Raw genomic sequence first — 19,637 nt, 5'->3', positions numbered from 1 at the left:
CACGGTCATCAGTAGATTCTTAATTCCAGATATTTTTTATTGAATTCAAATTCCACCATCTGCCGTGGTGGGATATGAACCCAGGTCTGCAGAACATTAACTGAGTTTCTGGATTAATAATCTAGTAATAACACCACTAAGCCATTGCCTCCCCATGTATTATGCACTGTTTTGCTTTCCTTGCCTAAGAAAGGATAAACTTGCCTTAAAGAGGGTGCAACAAATTGATTCCTGGGAGGTCTGTCCTATGAGGAAAGATTGAATAGAATGGGCCTATATCCTCTGGAGTTTAGAAGAAAGAGAGGGGTTCTCATTGAAACCTTTAAAATTCTTAGAGGCTTAATGCCAAGTTACTATTTCCCCAGGTCGTGGTTATAGTCTCAGGATAAGAGGTCAGCCATTTAGCAATGAAATTAGGAGAAACTTCATCACTCAGAGGGTTATCAATCTTTGGAATTTCCTTCCCCAGAGGGCTATGCCTGTTCAATAGTTGACTACGGTCTAGATCAATACATTTTTGGGCACCAAGGGAATCCAGAGATATGGGGGTAGTCTGGGAAAGTGGAGCTGATGTATATATTGAGTGGCACAGCAAGTTCAAAGAGCTGTAAGACCTACACCTGCTCCTGTTGTTTATGTTCTTCAGGACTCCGGAGTTGAACTCTAACACGAATTCTCTGCTCCCCAGCAATAGAGAGTGGCCTTAATTACAATTTACATGATTTCTCTGGGGATTCTGCATTGCTGTTCCTCCTAGCTCCAAGTAGCAGATCGGAAACTTACCCTGCCGTTGTTGGCTATCTTTAAGATTGCTGGTTAGGTCATGAAAATCTACGTTCTTGCTGTTTTTAGCAGTGACGTTCTAAAACAGGTATTAGGTCACCAATTAGCACATTCATGAAGCCTCCCATCAGTTTTGGGCAGGCATCTTGACCACTTAAAAGTCACCAGCTCCAACTTTTGCAACCAAACACAGTTCTTTGGGAGAAGCTGAGGAGTGGAGATTGTACGTGGGACTTTAACCCCAGTTGATTTCCCCCAGTATGAATTTCACACCCAAAAAATAGGAAACCATATTCTCTCTCAGTATACCTGACACCAGCATATCTGCTGCATCTTCGCCTTTCCCTGCTGTGAATGACGAAAGCTTGCAATAAAATTTTACGACCACCCTGTCAGCATTCAAAAGATCATTGCAGAGTTTCCTGCCCGGACTGTACTGACTCACACTGCAGCTGATTTGTTGATTTGAGAAAAGGTTAATGAAAACATAGCAGTAATAGAAGCAGTAAAATTCTTTGTCGGCATTTCCTGCCAAACCCATCGCGTCCTGACCTTGCAAGCATTTTATTTTAAGCTAATAGTCAAGACGCCATTACCTTTCTATCTTCTCAAACTGAGATTATTAAAGAGAGGTTACTTGGAAATGATCTACCTTACTGTAAATATCTGCCGATTGCTTCTTCTGTGCGCGTTAAGTTCATAAACCAAAGAGAAAAATCCTGCCGAGAATCGTCATTACAAATTATTCAGGGCACATTTAAACATGAATCTACTCCAACGAAGGAATCGATATTCAGTTCATTAAGTGTGCATTTTCTGAAGCTGACAGATGCCACACAATCTTCAGTGTAACTGTTTGTCATTTCCCTAAGTCTCCCCTGGGATACTGCAACTATCATATTTGCTGCTTTCAAAAAACTGTTAATGTTAGCATCAAGCATTTTAATGTTCACTTTATTACTATTCCCTACCAATCCTTTTTTATACATTTGCTCTGCTACAGGGGTTATGCAGAATCTCCTAAATTGGGAAATTATTATGGCACTGAGGGCCCCATCATTTTAGGATTACCTCTCAATATTATTCTGTAGGTGATTGGCAGGCGTTGTGTGTTTTTATTCTCAGAATTTACAGTGAAACTTCACTTGCTGTCAAGCACAATATGACAGCCGGAACAGTCAGAGAACTTATTATATTCCATATAGTCCAGTATAAGGTTTTTCATAGGAGTCGGACTTAAGCAATTAGCACCAAACTAATTAAATAAGTAACTCTACATTCACAGGTTTTAAAAAGGCATGTGGCACTTGTGCTAATGTGGCCATGCTTAATTACACTTGACAGAATTAAAGCAATAAATGTCGCATATGTTTTTAAAATGATAATTGAAACATTCCAACTGGCACGGGTTTTTTCTTCATTTATGGGATGTAAGCATCACTGGCTAGGCCAGCATTTATTGCTTAGCCTTAATTACCCTTGAGAAGGTGGTGGTGAGCTGCCTTCTTGAATCGCTGGAGTCCCTAAGGTGTAGGTACACCCACAGTGCTGTTAGGAAGGGAGTTCCAGGATTTTGATCCAGTGACAGTGAAGGAATGGCGATATATTTCCAAGTCAGGATGGCAAGTGACTTGGAGGGGAACCTCCAGGTGGTGGTGTTCCCAGGTATCTGCTGCTCTTGTCCATCTAGATGGTAATGGTCATGGGTTTGGAAGGTGCTGCCTAAGGAACCTTGGTGTATTCCTGTGATGTACTTTGTAGGTGGTACACCCATTCGTAAAATTAAAATATTTTAATGACAGCAGACCTGAGCATTAAGAAAGTGCCATTTACCAAAAGGCACCAAAACCTTGAAGAATTGCACCAGAGAGGGTGCTGCAGTAGTCATCACCTTGATCCAAGATTGCTCCCTGAGGTTTGCAGGTCCAGTTCCTTGTGGTTATGCACAACTTTCCCCTTTAAACAAGACACAATCCAAGTGTTGACATTTGAAAAACACCTAGATAGATACCTTTGTGGAATCCATTGCAGTCCAGAATGTGCTTAGTTTCTATTGGCCTTGCTCATTTTGAGTTGTTCTTTAGAACATAGAACATAGAACATTACAGCGCAGAACAGGCCCTTCGGCCCACGATGTTGCACCGACCAGTTAAAAAAAAAACTGTGACCCTCCAACCTAAACCAATTTCTTTTCGTCCATGAACCTATCTACGGATCTCTTAAACGCCCCCAAACTAGGCGCATTTACTACTGATGCTGGCAGGGCATTCCAATCCCTCACCACCCTCTGGGTAAAGAACCTACCCCTGACATCGGTTCTATAACTACCCCCCCTCAATTTAAAGCCATGCCCCCTCGTGCTGGATTTCTCCATCAGAGGAAAAAGGCTATCACTATCCACCCTATCTAAACCTCTAATCATCTTATATGTTTCAATAAGATCCCCTCTTAGCCGCCGCCTTTCCAGCGAAAACAATCCCAAATCCCTCAGCCTCTCCTCATAGGATCTCCCCTCCATACCAGGCAACATCCTGGTAAACCTCCTCTGCACCCTCTCCAAAGCCTCCACATCCTTCCTGTAATGTGGGGACCAGAACTGCACACAGTACTCCAAGTGCGGCCGCACCAGAGTTGTGTACAGTTGCAACATAACGCTACGACTCCTAAATTCAATCCCCCTACCAATAAACGCCAAGACACCATATGCCTTCTTAACAACCTTATCTACTTGATTCCCAACTTTCAGGGATCTATGCACACATACACCTAGATCCCTCTGCTCCTCCACACTATTCAAAGTCCTCCCGTTAGCCCTATACTCAACACATCTGTTATTCCTACCAAAGTGAATTACCTCACACTTCTCCGCATTAAACTCCATCCGCCACCTCTCGGCCCAACTTTGCAACCTGTCTAAGTCTTCCTGCAAACTACGACACCCTTCCTCACTGTCTACCACACCACCGACTTTGGTGTCATCAGCAAATTTGCTAATCCACCCAACTATACCCTCATCCAGATCATTAATAAATATTACAAACAGCAGTGGCCCCAAAACAGATCCCTGAGGTACACCACTTGTAACCGCACTCCATGATGAATATTTACTATCAACCACCACCCTCTGTTTCCTATCCGCTAGCCAATTCCTGATCCAATTTCCTAGATCACCCCCAATCCCATACATCTGCATTTTCTGCAGAAGCCTACCATGGTGAACCTTATCAAACGCCTTACTAAAATCCATATATACCACGTCCACTGCCTTGCCCCCATCCACCTCCTTGGTCACTTTCTCAAAAAACTCAATAAGGTTAGTAAGGCACGACCTACCTGCCACAAAACCATGCTGACTATCACCTATCAATTCATTACTCTCCAAATAACTATAAATCCTATCCCTTATAATTTTTTCCAACATCTTGCCGACAACAGAAGTGAGACTCACCGGTCTATAATTCCCGGGGAAGTCTCTGTTCCCCTTCTTAAACAATGGGACAACATTCGCTAACCTCCAATCTTCTGGTACTATACCAGAGGCCAACGACGACCTGAAGATCAGAGCCAGAGGCTCTGCAATCACTTCTCTTGCCTCCCAGAGAATCCTTGGATAAATCCCATCCGGACCAGGGGATTTATCTATTTTCAGACCCTCCAGAATATCCTGCACATCCTCCTTATCAACTGTAATACTGTCTATTCTACTCCCTTGCAACCCAGTGTCCTCCTCAGCTATATTCATGTCCCCTTGCGTGAACACCGAAGAGAAATATTGGTTCAATGCTTCACCAATCTCCTCCGGTTCCACACATAACTTCCCTCTGCCATCTATAACTGGCCCTAAACTTGCCCTAACCAACCTTCTGTTCTTGACATACCTATAGAACGCCTTAGGATTCTCTTTAACCCTATCCGCCAAAGTCTTCTCATGTCCCCTTTTAGCCCTTCTAAGCTCGCTCTTCAACTCCCTCTTAGCCAATCTAAAGCTTTCTAGTGCACTACCCGAGTGCTCACGTCTCATCCGAACATAAGCCTCCTTTTTCTTTTTAACCAACAAAGAAACTTTTTTGGTGCACCACGGTTCCCTAGCCCTACCAATTCCTCCTTGCCTGACAGGGACATACCTATCACAGACTCGCAGTAGCTGCTCCTTGAAAAAACTCCACATGTCGGACGTTCCCAGTCCCTGTAATCTCCTAGTCCAACCTATGTTTCCTAATTCTCTCCTAATAGCCTCATAATTACCCTTCCCCCAGCTAAAACCACTGGCCCGAGGTTCATGCCTATCCCTTTCCATCACTAAGGTGAACGTAACCGAATTGTGGTCACTATCACCAAAATGCACACCAACTTCCAAGTCTAGCACCTGGTCTGGCTCATTTCCCAGCACCAGATCCAATATAGCCTCACCTCTAGTTGGCCTGTCTACATACTGAGTCAAAAAACCTTCCTGCACGCTTTGAACAAAAACTGACCCCTCTAACGAGCTAGAGCTATAACAATTCCAGTCAATATTAGTCAAGTTAAAATCCCCCATAACAATTGCCCGATTACTTTCACTCCTAAGCAGGATTGACTCCGCAATCCTTTCCTCAACCTCTCTAGAACTTTTAGGAGGTCTATAAAAGACTCCCAACAGGGTGACCTCTCCTCTCCTATTTCTAATCTCCGCCCATACTACCTCAACAGATAAGTCCTCATCAAACCTCCTCTCTGACACTGTGATACAATCTCTGACCAATAATGCTACCCCTCCCCCTCTTCTACCTCCTTCCCTACTTCGACTAAAACATTTGAACCCCGGGACCTGCAGCATCCATTCCTGCCCCTGCTCTATCCATGTCTCTGAAATAGCCACAACATCGAAGTCCCAGGTACTGATCCACGCTGCAAGTTCACCCACTTTATTGCGAATACTCCTGGCATTGAAGTATACACATTTCAAACCCTGCTCCACCCCACCTCTGCAATGCCGTGCATTGCAGTCCCCATCCATGCATCCCTCACTTTCAGCCCCACTACTCAGGATCCCTCCCCCCCCCCGAATCAGTTTAAACCTCCCTGCATGGCCTTAGCAAATTTACCCCCCAGGATATTGGTCCCCTTCTGATTAAGGTGTAGACCATCCTTCTCATAGAGGTCACACCTTCCCCAGTACGAGCCCCAATTGCTTAAGTACCTGAACCCCTCCCTCCTGCACCATCCCCTCAGCCATGAATTCAAACCTTCCCTCTCCCTATTCCTCTCTAAACTATCCCGTGGTACAGGCAAGAGTCCAGAGATAACCACTCTGTCAGTCTTGGCCTTTAGTTTCCACCCCAACTCCATAAATCCCTGCCTAATATCTCCTTCCCCTATCCTCCCTATGTCGTGTGTCCCCACATGTACAATAACTTGTGGTTTATCTCCCTCCCCCCTAAGAGTCCTGAATACCCTGTCAGACACATCCCGGACCCCAGCCCCTGGTAGGCAACACACCAACCCTGAGTCCCTACCTTTAGTTCCGACCCTCCTATCTGTCCCCTTAATTGTGGAGTCCCCAATCACAAGGCCCAGTCTTTTACAGCCCCTAACCACCTGAGCTTTCTCACTCGGCTCGCCCCCAGAGATCTGCTCTCTATGCTCAGTTGATTCCTCCTCAACTGTAGCCTCCAGCACCGAAAACCTATTATGGAGGGGAACCGCCCCAGGGGATTGTCTTCCCGATTGCTTCTTACCCCTCCTCCTGGCATTGACCCAAGCCTCATTTCTAGGAGTTACTATTTCTCTATAACTCCTATCAACTTCCACCTCCGCCTCCCGAATTATGCGGAGTTCCTCTACCTCCCCCTCCAGCTCCTTTACACGCTGCTCCAGAAGCTGCAATCTAATGCACTTCTTACAACTAAAATCTCCTGAAACACTACTGGATTTCCTCACCACATACATCCCACAGGAGATGCAGCATACTGCCTGAACTGCCATCCCTGAAGCCATTACCAGCAAGAAAAAAAGAAAACAAAAAACTTCCCCACACTTATAATTAGGTTAGAGGAGGATGGAAGGGTGGGATCCTCTACCAGTGTAGAGGATCGGGTATCTCCTCTGCACCAATTTATAGGGCTAGGGGCCCGAGAGAAAAAAAAACTACTACTGAGGGGGAACCACCCAGGTAACTGACTTTTAAAGTTAAAATAAAAACCCTTCCCAGACTCCTTTGCTGCCCACTTCTAGTTTTCACTTTAAACTTGAAAAACTGCTGTTAAAGTAAAGGCCAAAAAAATACACACACTAGCTGACTAATTAAATAAATAAACAATTCAATTAATCCAATTAATCTCTTACCAGCACTGCTGCTTTTCAATCACCCCTCTCAGCTTGCTCCAGTGGATCATTTCTCTGTTGAAATGTCAGCTATTTGACAACCTCACTCAAGATGGAATCAAAGAATTAAAGAATCATGGAATGACACAAAACAGGACACTGTCGTCCCATCATTTTTCTGTCAGCTCATTGTAGAACTGTCCAGTTAGTCCTATTAATTAACTATTAGTCCTGTGGCACGGTGGCACAGTGGTTAACACTGCTGCCTCACAGCGCCAGGTACCTGGGTTCAATTCCTGGCTTGGGTCACTGTCTGTGCGGAGTCTGCACGTTCTCTCCGTGTCTGCGTGGGTTTCCTCCAGGTGCCCCGGTTTTCTCCCACAGTTCGAAAGACGTGTTGGTTAGGTGGATTGGCCATGCTAAATTCTCCCTCAGTGTACCCGAACAGGCGACTTGGGGATTTTCACAGTAACTTCATTGCAGTATTAATGTAAGCCTACTTGTGAGACTAATAAATAAAAACTTTAAACTTTACTCCCTAGCTCCGTCCCTATAGCTTTGTGTTTTTTTTTTCCTTTTGGGTTTTGATTCAATTCCCTTTTGTTCCTATTGAAGTTACTGTTGAATCTGCTTTTATCAGCCTTTCAGGCTGTGCATTCCAATCACAACACCTTGCATTTTTTAAACAATTCTCATGTTACATCCTCTGCTTCATTTGTCTATTACCTTAAATCTGTGTCTTCTGATTACTAAACCTTCTATCGCCGGAATAAATTTCATGGAACCTTTCATGATATTGTGCACATCTGTCAAATCTCCTCTGAATCTCCGAGCTCGAGGCAGAATACCCCGATTTTCCGACTCTCTCCACATAGCTAAAGTCTCTATTTCCACATAACTGAAGTCTCTATTTCCTGGTTCATTTTAGTCTCTCTCTTTTGCACCCTCTTTGAGGCCATGACATCCTTCCTAAATCGTCCAGATTTGAACACAATACTCAGCTGAGACGTAACCAATGGATTATAAAGGTTTAGTTCAACTTCATTTTTTTTTGCACTCTTTGCTTTTGTTAATAAAGTCAGGAATGCCACATACTGTTCTAATAGTCTTCCCAACTTGTCCTGGCACAAGATTTGTGCCCGTACAAACCCATGTCTCTCTGTTCCTGCACCACCTTTAAAATTATACCATTCAGTTTATATCATCTCTCTTCGTTCTTCTAACTTAACTGTGTCATGTCAGGCTTCTTTCTGTGTTTAATTCTATCTATCGCATGTCTACCCTTTTCATCAGTCTGTTTATCTCCTCTGTTACGCGCCTTTCCACTGTTTCACAACACCCGTAAACTTTGAAATTATCCCTCTATATACAAGTCCAGTTCATCAATATGTATCAGAAACATCAGTGTTCCCAACACTAATCCCTGAGAAACACCATTGTAGATTGAAATTATTATCATGTATTTATCGACATGATGCCACAATTGCTTGTTATTCTTAGCTCCGTTTTAATAATTATGATTAATTTGAAACAAGATTTGTAAGGAATACGATATAAGGATTCTGGGGTTTGGTATCCTGATAAATAAATGTCAAGGAACCAGCAAAATATTTAATTCTTCACTTGATCTTTCCACTGAGAATTCAGCTGGGATTTACTGCACATCTTAAACTTACTGTGGAATTTTCCCATCTCGGCCACCACGGGAATTGTAGCAGGTGGGACATGGGCCATGCAAAGGTCTGTTGACCTCGGGCGAGATTTTCCAGCCTTGGGGTGAGCGCGGCCAGGAAATCCCGCCCTTAGAATAATAGAACCCTTCAGTGCAGAAGGAGGCCATTATGTCCATCGAGTCTGCACCGACCACAATCCACCCAGGCCCTATCCCCATAACCCCAGATTCAATATGAATTCATCTGACCAATCCTCAAACAGGATACTTACCAGGTACCTAGTGAACAAATTAATCCTTCTCCGCTAAATTGCCAAAACAGAAGTCAGACAGAAAAGCATGCACTCAAAATTATTTAACTTCTAAATCAAAATTGTCACCTCTAAAGCATTGAATATACAAATTATTAGTAAATGTAAATAGTTGTTAATAGAGTCACTTTGTAATTTGAATAGGAAATAATTAATAAATATTGTTACTTGACAATCCCTGAGGCTTGACTGCAATTTTAACTGGAGGCCATTTCAAGGAATCTGCTGTGGTTTCCCTTCTAAGCCATATTGGAAACAAGAGGAGTTGGGGCTGAAACAGATCGCAAAGAATGTTTTTTTTAACCTCCTCCAGTTTCGACATGAAAACTGCAGGACCCTTCTAATCCCCATTGACCCACCAACTTACCATGAGAACAAAGAGCACAAAGAACAAAGAACATTACAGCACAGGAACAGGCCCTTCGACCCTCCAAGCCTGCACCAACCATGCTGCCCAACTGAACTAAAACCCCTTACCCTTCCGGGGACCATTTCGCTCCATTCCCATCCTATTCATGTATTTGTCAAGACACCCCTTAAAACTCACTATCGTATCTGCTTCCATGACCTCCCCTGGCAGTGAGTTCCAGGCACCCACCACCCTCTGTGTAAAAAAACTTGCCTCGTACATCTCCTTTAAACCTTGTCCCTCACACTTTAAACCTACGCCCCCCAGTAATTGACTCTTCCACTCTGGGTAAAAGCTACTGACTCTCCACTCTGTCCATGCCCCGTATAATCTTGTAGACTTCTATCAGGTTGCCCCTCAACCTCTGTCGCTCCAATGAGAACAAGCCAAGTTTCTCCAACATCTCCTCATAGCTAATGCCCTCCATACCAGGCAACATCCTGCCAAATCTTTTCTGTACCCTCTCCAAAGCCTCCACATCCTTCTGGTAGTGTGGCGACCAGAATTGAACACTATATTCCAAGTGTTGCCCAACTAAGGTTCTATAAAGCTGCAACATGACTTGCCAATTTTTAAACTCAATGCCCCAGCCAATGAAGGCAAACATGTCATATGCCTTCTTGACTACCTTCTCCACCTGCGTTGCCACTTTCAGTGACCTGTGTACCTGTACACCCAGATCTCTCTGCCTATCAATACTCTGAAGGGTTCTGCCATTTACTGTATATTTCCTATCTGTATTGGACCTTCCAAAATGCATTACCTCACATTTGTCTGGATTAAACTCCATCTGCCATCTCTCCGCCCAAGTCTCCAACTTCCTGTATCCTGCTGTATCCTCTGATGGTCCTCATTGCTATCTGCAAATCCACCAACCTTTGTGTCGTCTGCAAGCTTACTAATCTAACCAGTTACATTTTCCTCCAAATCATTTATATATATTGCAAACAGCAAAGGTCCCAGCACTGATCCATGAGGAATGCCACTTGTCACAGCCCTCCATTCAGAAATGCTCCCTACCACTGCTACCCTCTGTCTTTTTGACCGAGGCAACATTGCCAGTTCACCTCTGATCCCATGCAACTTCACCTTCTGCACCAGTCTGCCATGAGGGACCTTGTCAAAGGCCTTACTGAAGTCCATGTAGACAACATCCACTGCCTTACCCTCATCAACCGTCTTTGTCACTGCCTCGAAAAATTCGATCAAGTTTGCGAGACACGACCACCCCTTCACAAAACAAATTGCCTCTCGTCCATTTATTTCCAAGTGGGAGTAAATCCTGTCTCGAAGAATCCTTTCCACTAATTTCCCTACCACTTACATAAGGCTCACCGGCCTGTAATTACCTGGATTATGCTTGCTACCTTTCTTAAACAGAGGAACAACATTGGCTATTCTCCAATCCTCTGAGACCTCCCCTGTGGCCAGTGAGGATACAAAGATTTCTCTCAAGGCCCCAGCAATTTCCTCCCTTGCCTCTCTCAGTATTCTGGGATATATTCCATCAGGCCCTGGGGACTTGTCTACCCTAATGTTTCTCAAGAACCCCAATTTAATCTCAACATGACTCCAACTATCTACACACCCTTTCCCAGACTCATCATCCACCAAGTCCTTCTTTTGGTGAATACTGACGCAAAGTACTCATTTAATACCTCGCCCATTTCCTCTGGCTCCACGCATAGATTCCTTCCCCTGTCCTTGAATGGGCCAACTCTCTCCCTGGCTACCCTCTTGCTCTTTATATATGTATAAAAAGCCTTGGGATTTTCCTTAATCTGCTGGCCAATGATTTTTCATGACCCCTTTTAGCTCTTCTGACTCCCTATTTAAGTTTCTTTCTACTTTCCTTGTATTCCATACTTGCTTATGTGTTCCCAGCCTCCTAGCCTTGACAAAGGCTTCTTTTTTCTCTTTCACTAGGCTCACAATATCTCTCGTTATCCAAAGTTCCCAAAACTTGCCATACTTATCCTTCATCCTTGATGAATGTGCCGGTCCTGAATCCCTATCAACTTACACTTGAAAACCTCCCACATGCCAGATGTTGATTTGCCCTCAAACATCTGCCCCCAATCTACATTCTTCAGTTCCTGTCTAATATTGTTGCAATTAGCCTTCCCCAATTTAGCACCTTAGCTTGAGGACTACACTTATCTTTAACCATTAGTACCTTAAAGCTTACTGAATTGTGGTCACTGTTATCGAACCACTCCCCTACTGAAACGTCGACCACCCGGCTGGGCTCATTCCCCAATACCAGGTCCAGTATTGCCCCTTCCCTAGTTGGACTATCTACATCCTGTTTCAAGAAACCCTCCTGGATGCTTCTGACAAACTCTGCCCCATCCAAGCCCTTAGCACTAAGTGAGTCCCAGTCAATATAGGGGAAGTTAAAATCTCCTACCACAACAACCCTGTTACTTTTACACCTTGCCAAAATCTGCCTACGTATCTATTCCTCTATCTCCTGCTGGCAGTTGGGCGGCCTATAGTAAACCCCCAACATTGCGACTACACCCTTCCTATTCCTGAGCTCTACCCATATTGCCTCGCAGTATGAGCCCTCTGAGGTGTCCTCCCGCAGTACAGCTGTGATATTCTCCTTGACCAGTAGTGCAATTCCCCCACCCCTTTTACATCCCCCCCTATCCTACCTGAAACCTCTGTATCCTGGAATGTTAAGCTGCCAATCCTGCCTTTCCCTTAACCAAGTCTCTGTAATAGCCACAACATCATGAGTTGCTCAGAAATGTTCCTTAAGGTCTCCTTTCAACTGAAATCCAGATAGATACTGCTTTCCCCCAAGTTTGCGTGAGAAACTAATTAGTACTTATGGAGGTAAGTCTCATGCTGTGGTGGGCGGGACAATTTGCAGTCCACTTCTAACCGCTTGGTTCCTGCAACAGTTCAAATGACCCTGGTAGATCCTCTTACATGAATCATGACTATTCCAAAGCTTGAAGCAGTGCGGTACATTGAAATCACAATGACCTTGTATGTGGTAACTGAACAAAATATTTACCTTTAATTTATTTTTCTCTGTTTCTCTGCAGCATTTCAATTGGAATCAGTTATGTCTTGGCTGGTAGTGAAGCTTTTGCTGAGCTTTTTCAGACCAGGTGAGTGGAAGTTGATTTGTACACATGGGAAATGCAATTTCATCATTTCTGTTTGGTTTTCTTTTTAGATTTGATAACTCATTGCATTTTGTTTGAAAGAATCAAAGCATACTTTTTTAAAACATACCCCAGGATAAAGCCACCTGATGACCTTGTGCAATTCAAAATACTTTTTTAGTTGTATTGCTCGTCTATAAAGTTAGAATGTGTATAATAATTGTATATAATCGGCTCGCCACACTGATTGATCAGCAGGAGAGATACAAAAAATAGGATTCATGCCCGTTTTCTAGCCTCTCGAGATCTTATCGGCCCCGTTTTGCCGGCGAAATCAGCCTCGTGCCCAGAAAGGGTGCAAAGCTGGTTTAAATATTAATTACATATTTTACTGATCAGTGGGGGGGGGGGATCGGGGGCTGGGGGTGGTGATCGGGAGTTCAGGCAGCCGTCGGGGTGGGGGGAGTTGCAACTGGCCGGAGTAGCAATCAGCTGGGGTGGGGGCCATGTCCAGGGTGGGGATTTGGTGTGGTGGGGGGGGCAGAGGGTGACATCTTTCAGTACACTCTGTACACAGTGTACACAGTACACTGGGAGATTGGGGCACCTGCGCAATGGCACCCCTAGAGCTCAGCAGCCGGTTTCTTAGGTGAGCTGAGACTGCACCCCCACTCCATTGGTGAGATTCACGTTCCAGCTTCCAGTGTTGTTAATTCCCAGAACTTACCCCGCTGAAAAAATAGAGAGAAGAAAACCTAACCTTTTCTTTTCCTTTCGATACTTTGGGATATTCTGGCCATGCTTGCCCCAAGACCGGAAAATCCCACCCGAGGTCAACAAATCTTTGCATGGTTTGCGTCCTGCCTGCTGTGATTCCCATAGCGGGCGGGATGGGAAAATTCCACCCTTAGAGTTTTCTTGAGAAAATTCTGTCCCATGTGTTTACTGATTAACTTTGTGAATGATGCATGAAGGAGCTGCTGAAGGTCATTCAGAAAGTATATAATTGTTTTCTGGGTCAGGAGAATCAATGCTGTTTGCCCTGATTCCACTAAATCACTTTAGGCCTCTGTCAGTACAAGCGGATTTGTCCCCTTCCACTCTAGGTCTGACCAGTTGGTTGGCTCTGTTTTGGAACTCTCCCAACAACTGCTAAGCTGCACTGAGGAGCCCAGTTTGCATCCTCAGCTCACGGGCAGTATTTAGCTGAAACCTGAAGTTAAAATGGTTCAGAACCTCTGCTGCTGGTGTTCGGAAAACAAAGGTAGTTTTGTGGGATTTATATTTGTGTTGGTAAACATTAGAAATAAGGTATAGTTTTAAGTAGGTTTAATTTAGTGTTTTGGTGTAAAGAAGGGTAAACCTATAATTAGATTTCTGCTGGACAAAGGTGTTTTCATAAGGGTTTTGCTTTCAATTCCAACTGTGCTTCTATTGTGCTCAGAGAGGGTTATGGCGTTAAAAAGTAAATTACTAGCAGAAGCACTTGCTGAACCCTTTTAAGGTAGAAAGGCTTTTGATTTTAATTTTTAGTTGGATTATTGCAGTTGGAGATAGGACACTGGGGAATGAACATCTTTCAACTCTACCAGAAGAGAGATTGGACAGGACAAAGGGACTGTAAAAAGCAGACTTTCCAAAGAGCCAGATAAAGTTCAGACAACCAGGGAATTGGGACAAAAATAATGGGCAGGATTTTCCTGCCATGCTCACCCCAAAACCGAAACATCCTACCTGAGGTCAATGGATCTTTGCACGGTCTGCTCCAGCCCGCTATGATTCCTGTGGCAGGCGGGATGGGAAAATTTCACTCCATGTCTCAGGAAGACTGAAGTTAAGGGAACAGAGACAAAGAAGTCGAATAAGATACTGTTCAGAGGAGAATTCAAGGGAAAAGCAAACAAAGTGCTGTGAGTGAAAGAGACATCTGTAGTAACCAGATTTAAAGTGGGAAAGCAGGCTTCAGAGGTTAATCAAAGGTTTGATGCCATTTTAATACAGTCTGGAAATCAATAGTTAAAACAGCTGTGAAGACAAAGACCTCCTGAAGAGGGAAGGTATAAAATCTGTAAGCAGATCCTTAATGGACGCAGTTGAGAGAAAGCATTGGTTAAAAGAAGATTTGCAAATCTGTCTTCTTGAAAGTGGAATTTGAAATCACTCGTGTGGAAACTAGAGTTCAGTGGGACAATGTGACTCATGGTCTAAAGATCATCTGGGGCGGGGTGGGGGTGGAATTTTGAGGAGAAATCCGCAGACATTTAGGTGGGTTCAGAGCAGAGTGTGTGTTTTGCCACAACCAGTTTGTGTGTTTAAAACTGGGACTTCATGTTACTGAGACTATTGTAGCTTAATATATACTTTGTCACCCATATTAACCTTCAAATATGTGCATTTGTTCAGCTAAGACGGGTGTAAAGGAGTAATCCAACTTTTCACGTTTAGTAAATGTTTTTTTTTCTTGTTGTTAAAATTAATTAGCGGTCCTGTAACTCTGTTCCTCCATGTTTTCTAAAAAAAAAGTACAAGTCACATTCTGGGTTCCATTCTGGGATCTTCCCATCCAGTTATAACACCAGCTGGGATCATAACACTGGCTTTAAGCTGGTGACAAGTCCACTCTGTCGACTTCAGAAGGAAGTGACAGAACAGCCTGTTAATTCTTTCATTATTGATGTTACACAAATGTGAATTTTAGAGCCTTTGGTCTTTTATTAAAAACTTAAACTCCTTGATAAAATTTTCAGAACGACCAGTATACATTTCACTGTGGATAACATTGGATTCATTTCAAACTCTTTGTAATGTGGCCAATTAGAATAGAACAGAAATTCAATGTGAGATTGATGTTCTTACAAGCACCAAGATTTCAGTCAGTTAATTTGTGTGAATATTAAACATAGCCCAGAATTAGCTTGTTAAAAGGCATTGGGATAGATTACTGTTTTTACAGCCTGGCTGTTAAATATCACCTAGGTGAAGCACAGAAAGGAAAGAGGATTGCATGTTCCTTACAGAACCCGCTGAATTTTGTTCCCTTTAATGTGAATGGAAAGAAAATCAGATGGGTTCTGCTACTGATCCCACCAGATTTTCCATTCTGCATTCCACCCAAGTACTGCAGTGGAACAATAATCTATCCCATTCTTTATCATCATGCCCTGAGACAATTTCCCTTCGAACACATCTTTAAGGGCACATCAACACGCTGATTTCTTTTTTCGATCCAACTTGTGATACAGGTGTTGAATTTGGAATACTTACACAGCTATGGGAATTTCTCACAACTCAAAGTGACAACACTGATGGAGTACCCTTGCTTCCTATAGTTGCATCAATTTATTGCTCATATGAATAAATAGGATCAGAAAGCAGAATATCCTCACAGTGATGGCACATTACAGCTGAGACCTGTGCTAGAACACAAAAGTTTCCAATTGTTGCTTGAATTCGACGAAAGAAATCAAATCTTGTTATTGTGCTAACTTATTTTTTTAAAGTTGATTTATTAATGTCACAAGTAGGCTTACATTAACACTGCAATGAAGTTACTGTGAAAATCCCCTGGTCGCCACACTCCAGCGCCCGTTGGGGGACACCGAGGAAGAATTTAGCATGGCCAATGCACCTAACCAGCACATCTTTTGGACTGTGGGGAAATATTTATTTTCTGTAATTTATTGAAAAGGTTTTAACGAAAGAGGTTTCTCAATATTTTAAATCTTCAGAATCATTACAATTGACCTTGGTTCAATGCTTGTGTGATCCTAGGCCTGTGATTTCCCCTTCTTCAATTTGTACTCACATTGTGGAAATTTCTGACCTTTAAAAACTGGGTATTTCTCCCAAGTCCACATCCTGAATTTCCAATATCTACCAGTGAATCTCCAACATGCATCAGTAGTGGTGGGACACCCCACTAACAGCACCCACTGGGGAAGTCACCCATCTATTATCATCATTGTATCCCATACTGCAGAAATAACCGCAAGTGAAATATAAACATATGTTTTCTCCATCCACACAAATATTCTGCACGACTTCAATCCTGATTCAGCTTAACCTAGTTTGGTGTAAATGTCAGATGGATATAAAATCAGATTAAAGTGCAAGGATAATATAGGAAGGATAATGAAGCTTTTTACATTATATCTGACACAATCAACCAGTGAGCGACACTTGACTATATGATCCATATAAACTTGACATGTTCTTAGTTCTCTAGGTGGCTAATACTCAGTGGTTAAAATCTTAGCATGATTATTTAATTTTTTTTTGTCATTGATCTGAATATAATTTCTGTTAGATGCTCATTTTACATCTAACTTTGATACATCGACTGTATCACAATGTATTTTCATTTTGATGCTTCGGTTCAACAGATCTGCGAACCAAGCATTTGTAGCTTCAACACAGATTAATATCTCTGAATAATATTCATATTTTTAGAATGATTCACAAATGAATAAAGCAAACAAGAAAGAAAGAACCTTTGATTGAGTGTCAAAAGCTCAATCAGTCACATGCTAAATGACGTCTGGCTGTGACTAGGATTTTGATTGAATGAAGATATCACGTGAGATTCCTCAACAATGGAAGGGTTTTAGTTATTTTGATGATTTTTTAAATTTAAGACCGCTTACATTGCTCATCTCTCTACAAGAGTGACTGCACTTGTAAAGTATTGAAGTAGTTAGCACTGCTGCCTCACAGCGCCAAGGACCTGGGTTCGATTCCCGGCTTGGGTCACTGTCTGTGTGGAGTTTGCACATTCCTCCTGTATCTGCGTGGGTTTCCTCCGGGTGCTCCGGTATCCTCCCACAGTTCGAAAGACATGCTGGTTAGGTGCATTGGCCATGCTAAATTCTCCCTCAGTGTACCCGAACAGATGCCAGAGTGTGGCGACGCGGGGATTTTCACAATAACTTCATTGCAGTGTTAATGTAAGCCTACTTGTAACACTAATAAATAAACTAAATTAAACTTGGTTGAGAAAGGCAGTACACAGACGCAAATCTCTATGTCCTGCTAATTTTCCTCAGTTTTTCACATTAGCATGGAGGTATAATGTTGCAAGGAGCTGCTGTAAGCTCACACCTGATTGGGCAATAGACCACTGAGCAACACTTGACAATATGGTCTGTATAAGCCTGGTATGTTTTTAGTTCTCTCGATGGCTAATACTCAGTGGCTGAAACCTTAACATGATTATTTAAATACCTTTTTCACCATTGATCTCAATATAATTTCTGTTTGATGCCCATTTTACATCTAATTTCAAAGTACTGCATGTTAAAGTTCATGCACATATCAATTTTCTCCTGGCCAATGACCTCAGATGTGCTGAGTAATTGGCTCAGTTTAATTGCATTGTGACAGTTTAAACAGAACATTTAAATCTTTCTTTTACAGGTCAGTGTTATGGTAAAGTTGATAATTGGAAGCTGTTATCATAACCTTTTCAGATATCATAAATCAAGCATTTGTCAAGCATGGATGTATTGCATTTAAATTTCTCTCCTTCCTCCCCCTCTGCCTGCACCCAAGATTTATGCTTAATTACTGAGCCAATACATTATTAATAGTCTATTGATGGTGGGGGAATTGTGATCAATGACCCTTCCTCATTACATTGTTTTGTACGTGTTATATTGCGAGTCATCCTAACCCTGCTACTTGGGTTGGAGGAAGAAGAGCAGCAGCAACAGGTCGAGAGACTTCACAGATCTGTATTTGAGGTTGAAGGGGAACTGCAAAGGATGGGGGCTGATCATAGACACCCTGCTCCTTTTCCTAAGGTCTTTATCATTAAAATGACCTATTTCCAGTATTCTGGGCAGCAGAGTTTAGAGATGGTTTCACAGATCTGTGCAGTCTCTTACACAAAGACCTGCAACTCACATCCTTGGCTTTCTCTGCATTGAATATCAGTGAAAGTAAATCCAACCTTCAATTTTTTTAAAGTCATTTGTCTGTTGGTAGTTCATGAGGGCATCAACGGGCCATTGATATCTTCTTTGCAAAGGCCAATCAATATTCCCCATGGATGGCAGTGCTTACTTAGCAAGAAAGGGCAATAGGTTTTACAGCAATCGGACACTTTGCTCAAGTTCAGGTCATGATTGAATGTGTCAGGTAAAGGTAAAATCGCCACAGTCCCAGATGCCCATAGGCTGCTCTCCCCTTTGAGGGGGAGAGTTGACTGGTGGTGATTTAACCTGAGAGTCACCACACCTCAGGCGAGGGGCAAGGTTGAGAAGGTGAGGCCTTCATGAATAACCTCAGCCAGTAGGGAAATTCAACCCGTGCTGTTGGCTTCACTCCGCATCACTAACCAGCTGTCCAACCAACTGAGCTAAACCGACCTCCATGTGTCAACATAGCCATCTGTTCATCTCCCAATAAGCCAGCAGTTTTTCTGAATGGAAAAGGCTTTCACTCTCTTAATATTTAGCTGATGAAAATTTTGTTCCGGGGATCTTCTTCTGTAGCATCACTCCTCTGAAAATCCTTTATCTATGATTCGCACCATGCTCTTGCTGGGCATGGATGTTTTATACATTGAACTTTCATTTCTACTAGATTCATAATTTCAGATAAACATTTGTTTGATGCTGTATTTTCACGTTATTTTGCAAGCTTCTGATTTTTTAAATTCCGCTCAACGGTTTTCAGTAGAGCAGAGACATCCAGCGCTTTTCCTTCTCTTGGTGCCTTATACCTCAGTGCCTGATTTACATTCTCCAATCTCATTTCTGTCTCTTCTTTCTCTGCCTGCAGAGCGAACAGCAAAGCCTGACCTTGTTTCAATTCTGTAACTACTACTCATCTGCTCGCAGCTAAGAAAATTCTGTGGCATTTCCTTTCACTGCCTCCTCTTTTTCATTCAACTGCCTTTGCAGCCCTTCAGTCTGTTTCTTGTAGCTTTTGGTTTTCTCCTGGAATATGGAACATTGATGAGTCTTCTCTGCCAACGGGTTTACCAGTTTATTCAGAGGGATGTTAAAGTCATTTTGCTTCTCTTCGCAATTCTCGAG

The 19,637-nt window shown here is 42.9% G+C and overlaps 1 protein-coding gene across 1 annotated transcript in view; it reads left to right on the top strand.

The window, feature by feature from the left end:
• LOC144491802 (uncharacterized) overlaps positions 1–19,637 on the top strand; it is a 173,829-nt gene that overhangs the window by 92,658 nt on the left and 61,534 nt on the right. Inside the window, exon 7 of the mRNA XM_078210097.1 lies at positions 12,538–12,603. Coding sequence (XP_078066223.1) covers positions 12,538–12,603 — 66 coding nt within the window. The remainder of the gene's footprint in view (positions 1–12,537; positions 12,604–19,637) is intronic.

This window comes from Mustelus asterias, chromosome 3 (genome assembly GCF_964213995.1).
Source record: "Mustelus asterias chromosome 3, sMusAst1.hap1.1, whole genome shotgun sequence".
Classification (NCBI taxonomy): domain Eukaryota; kingdom Metazoa; phylum Chordata; class Chondrichthyes; order Carcharhiniformes; family Triakidae; genus Mustelus; species Mustelus asterias.
Note: the sequence above shows the minus strand (reverse complement) of the source record. Positions and strands in the feature narration are given on the sequence as shown.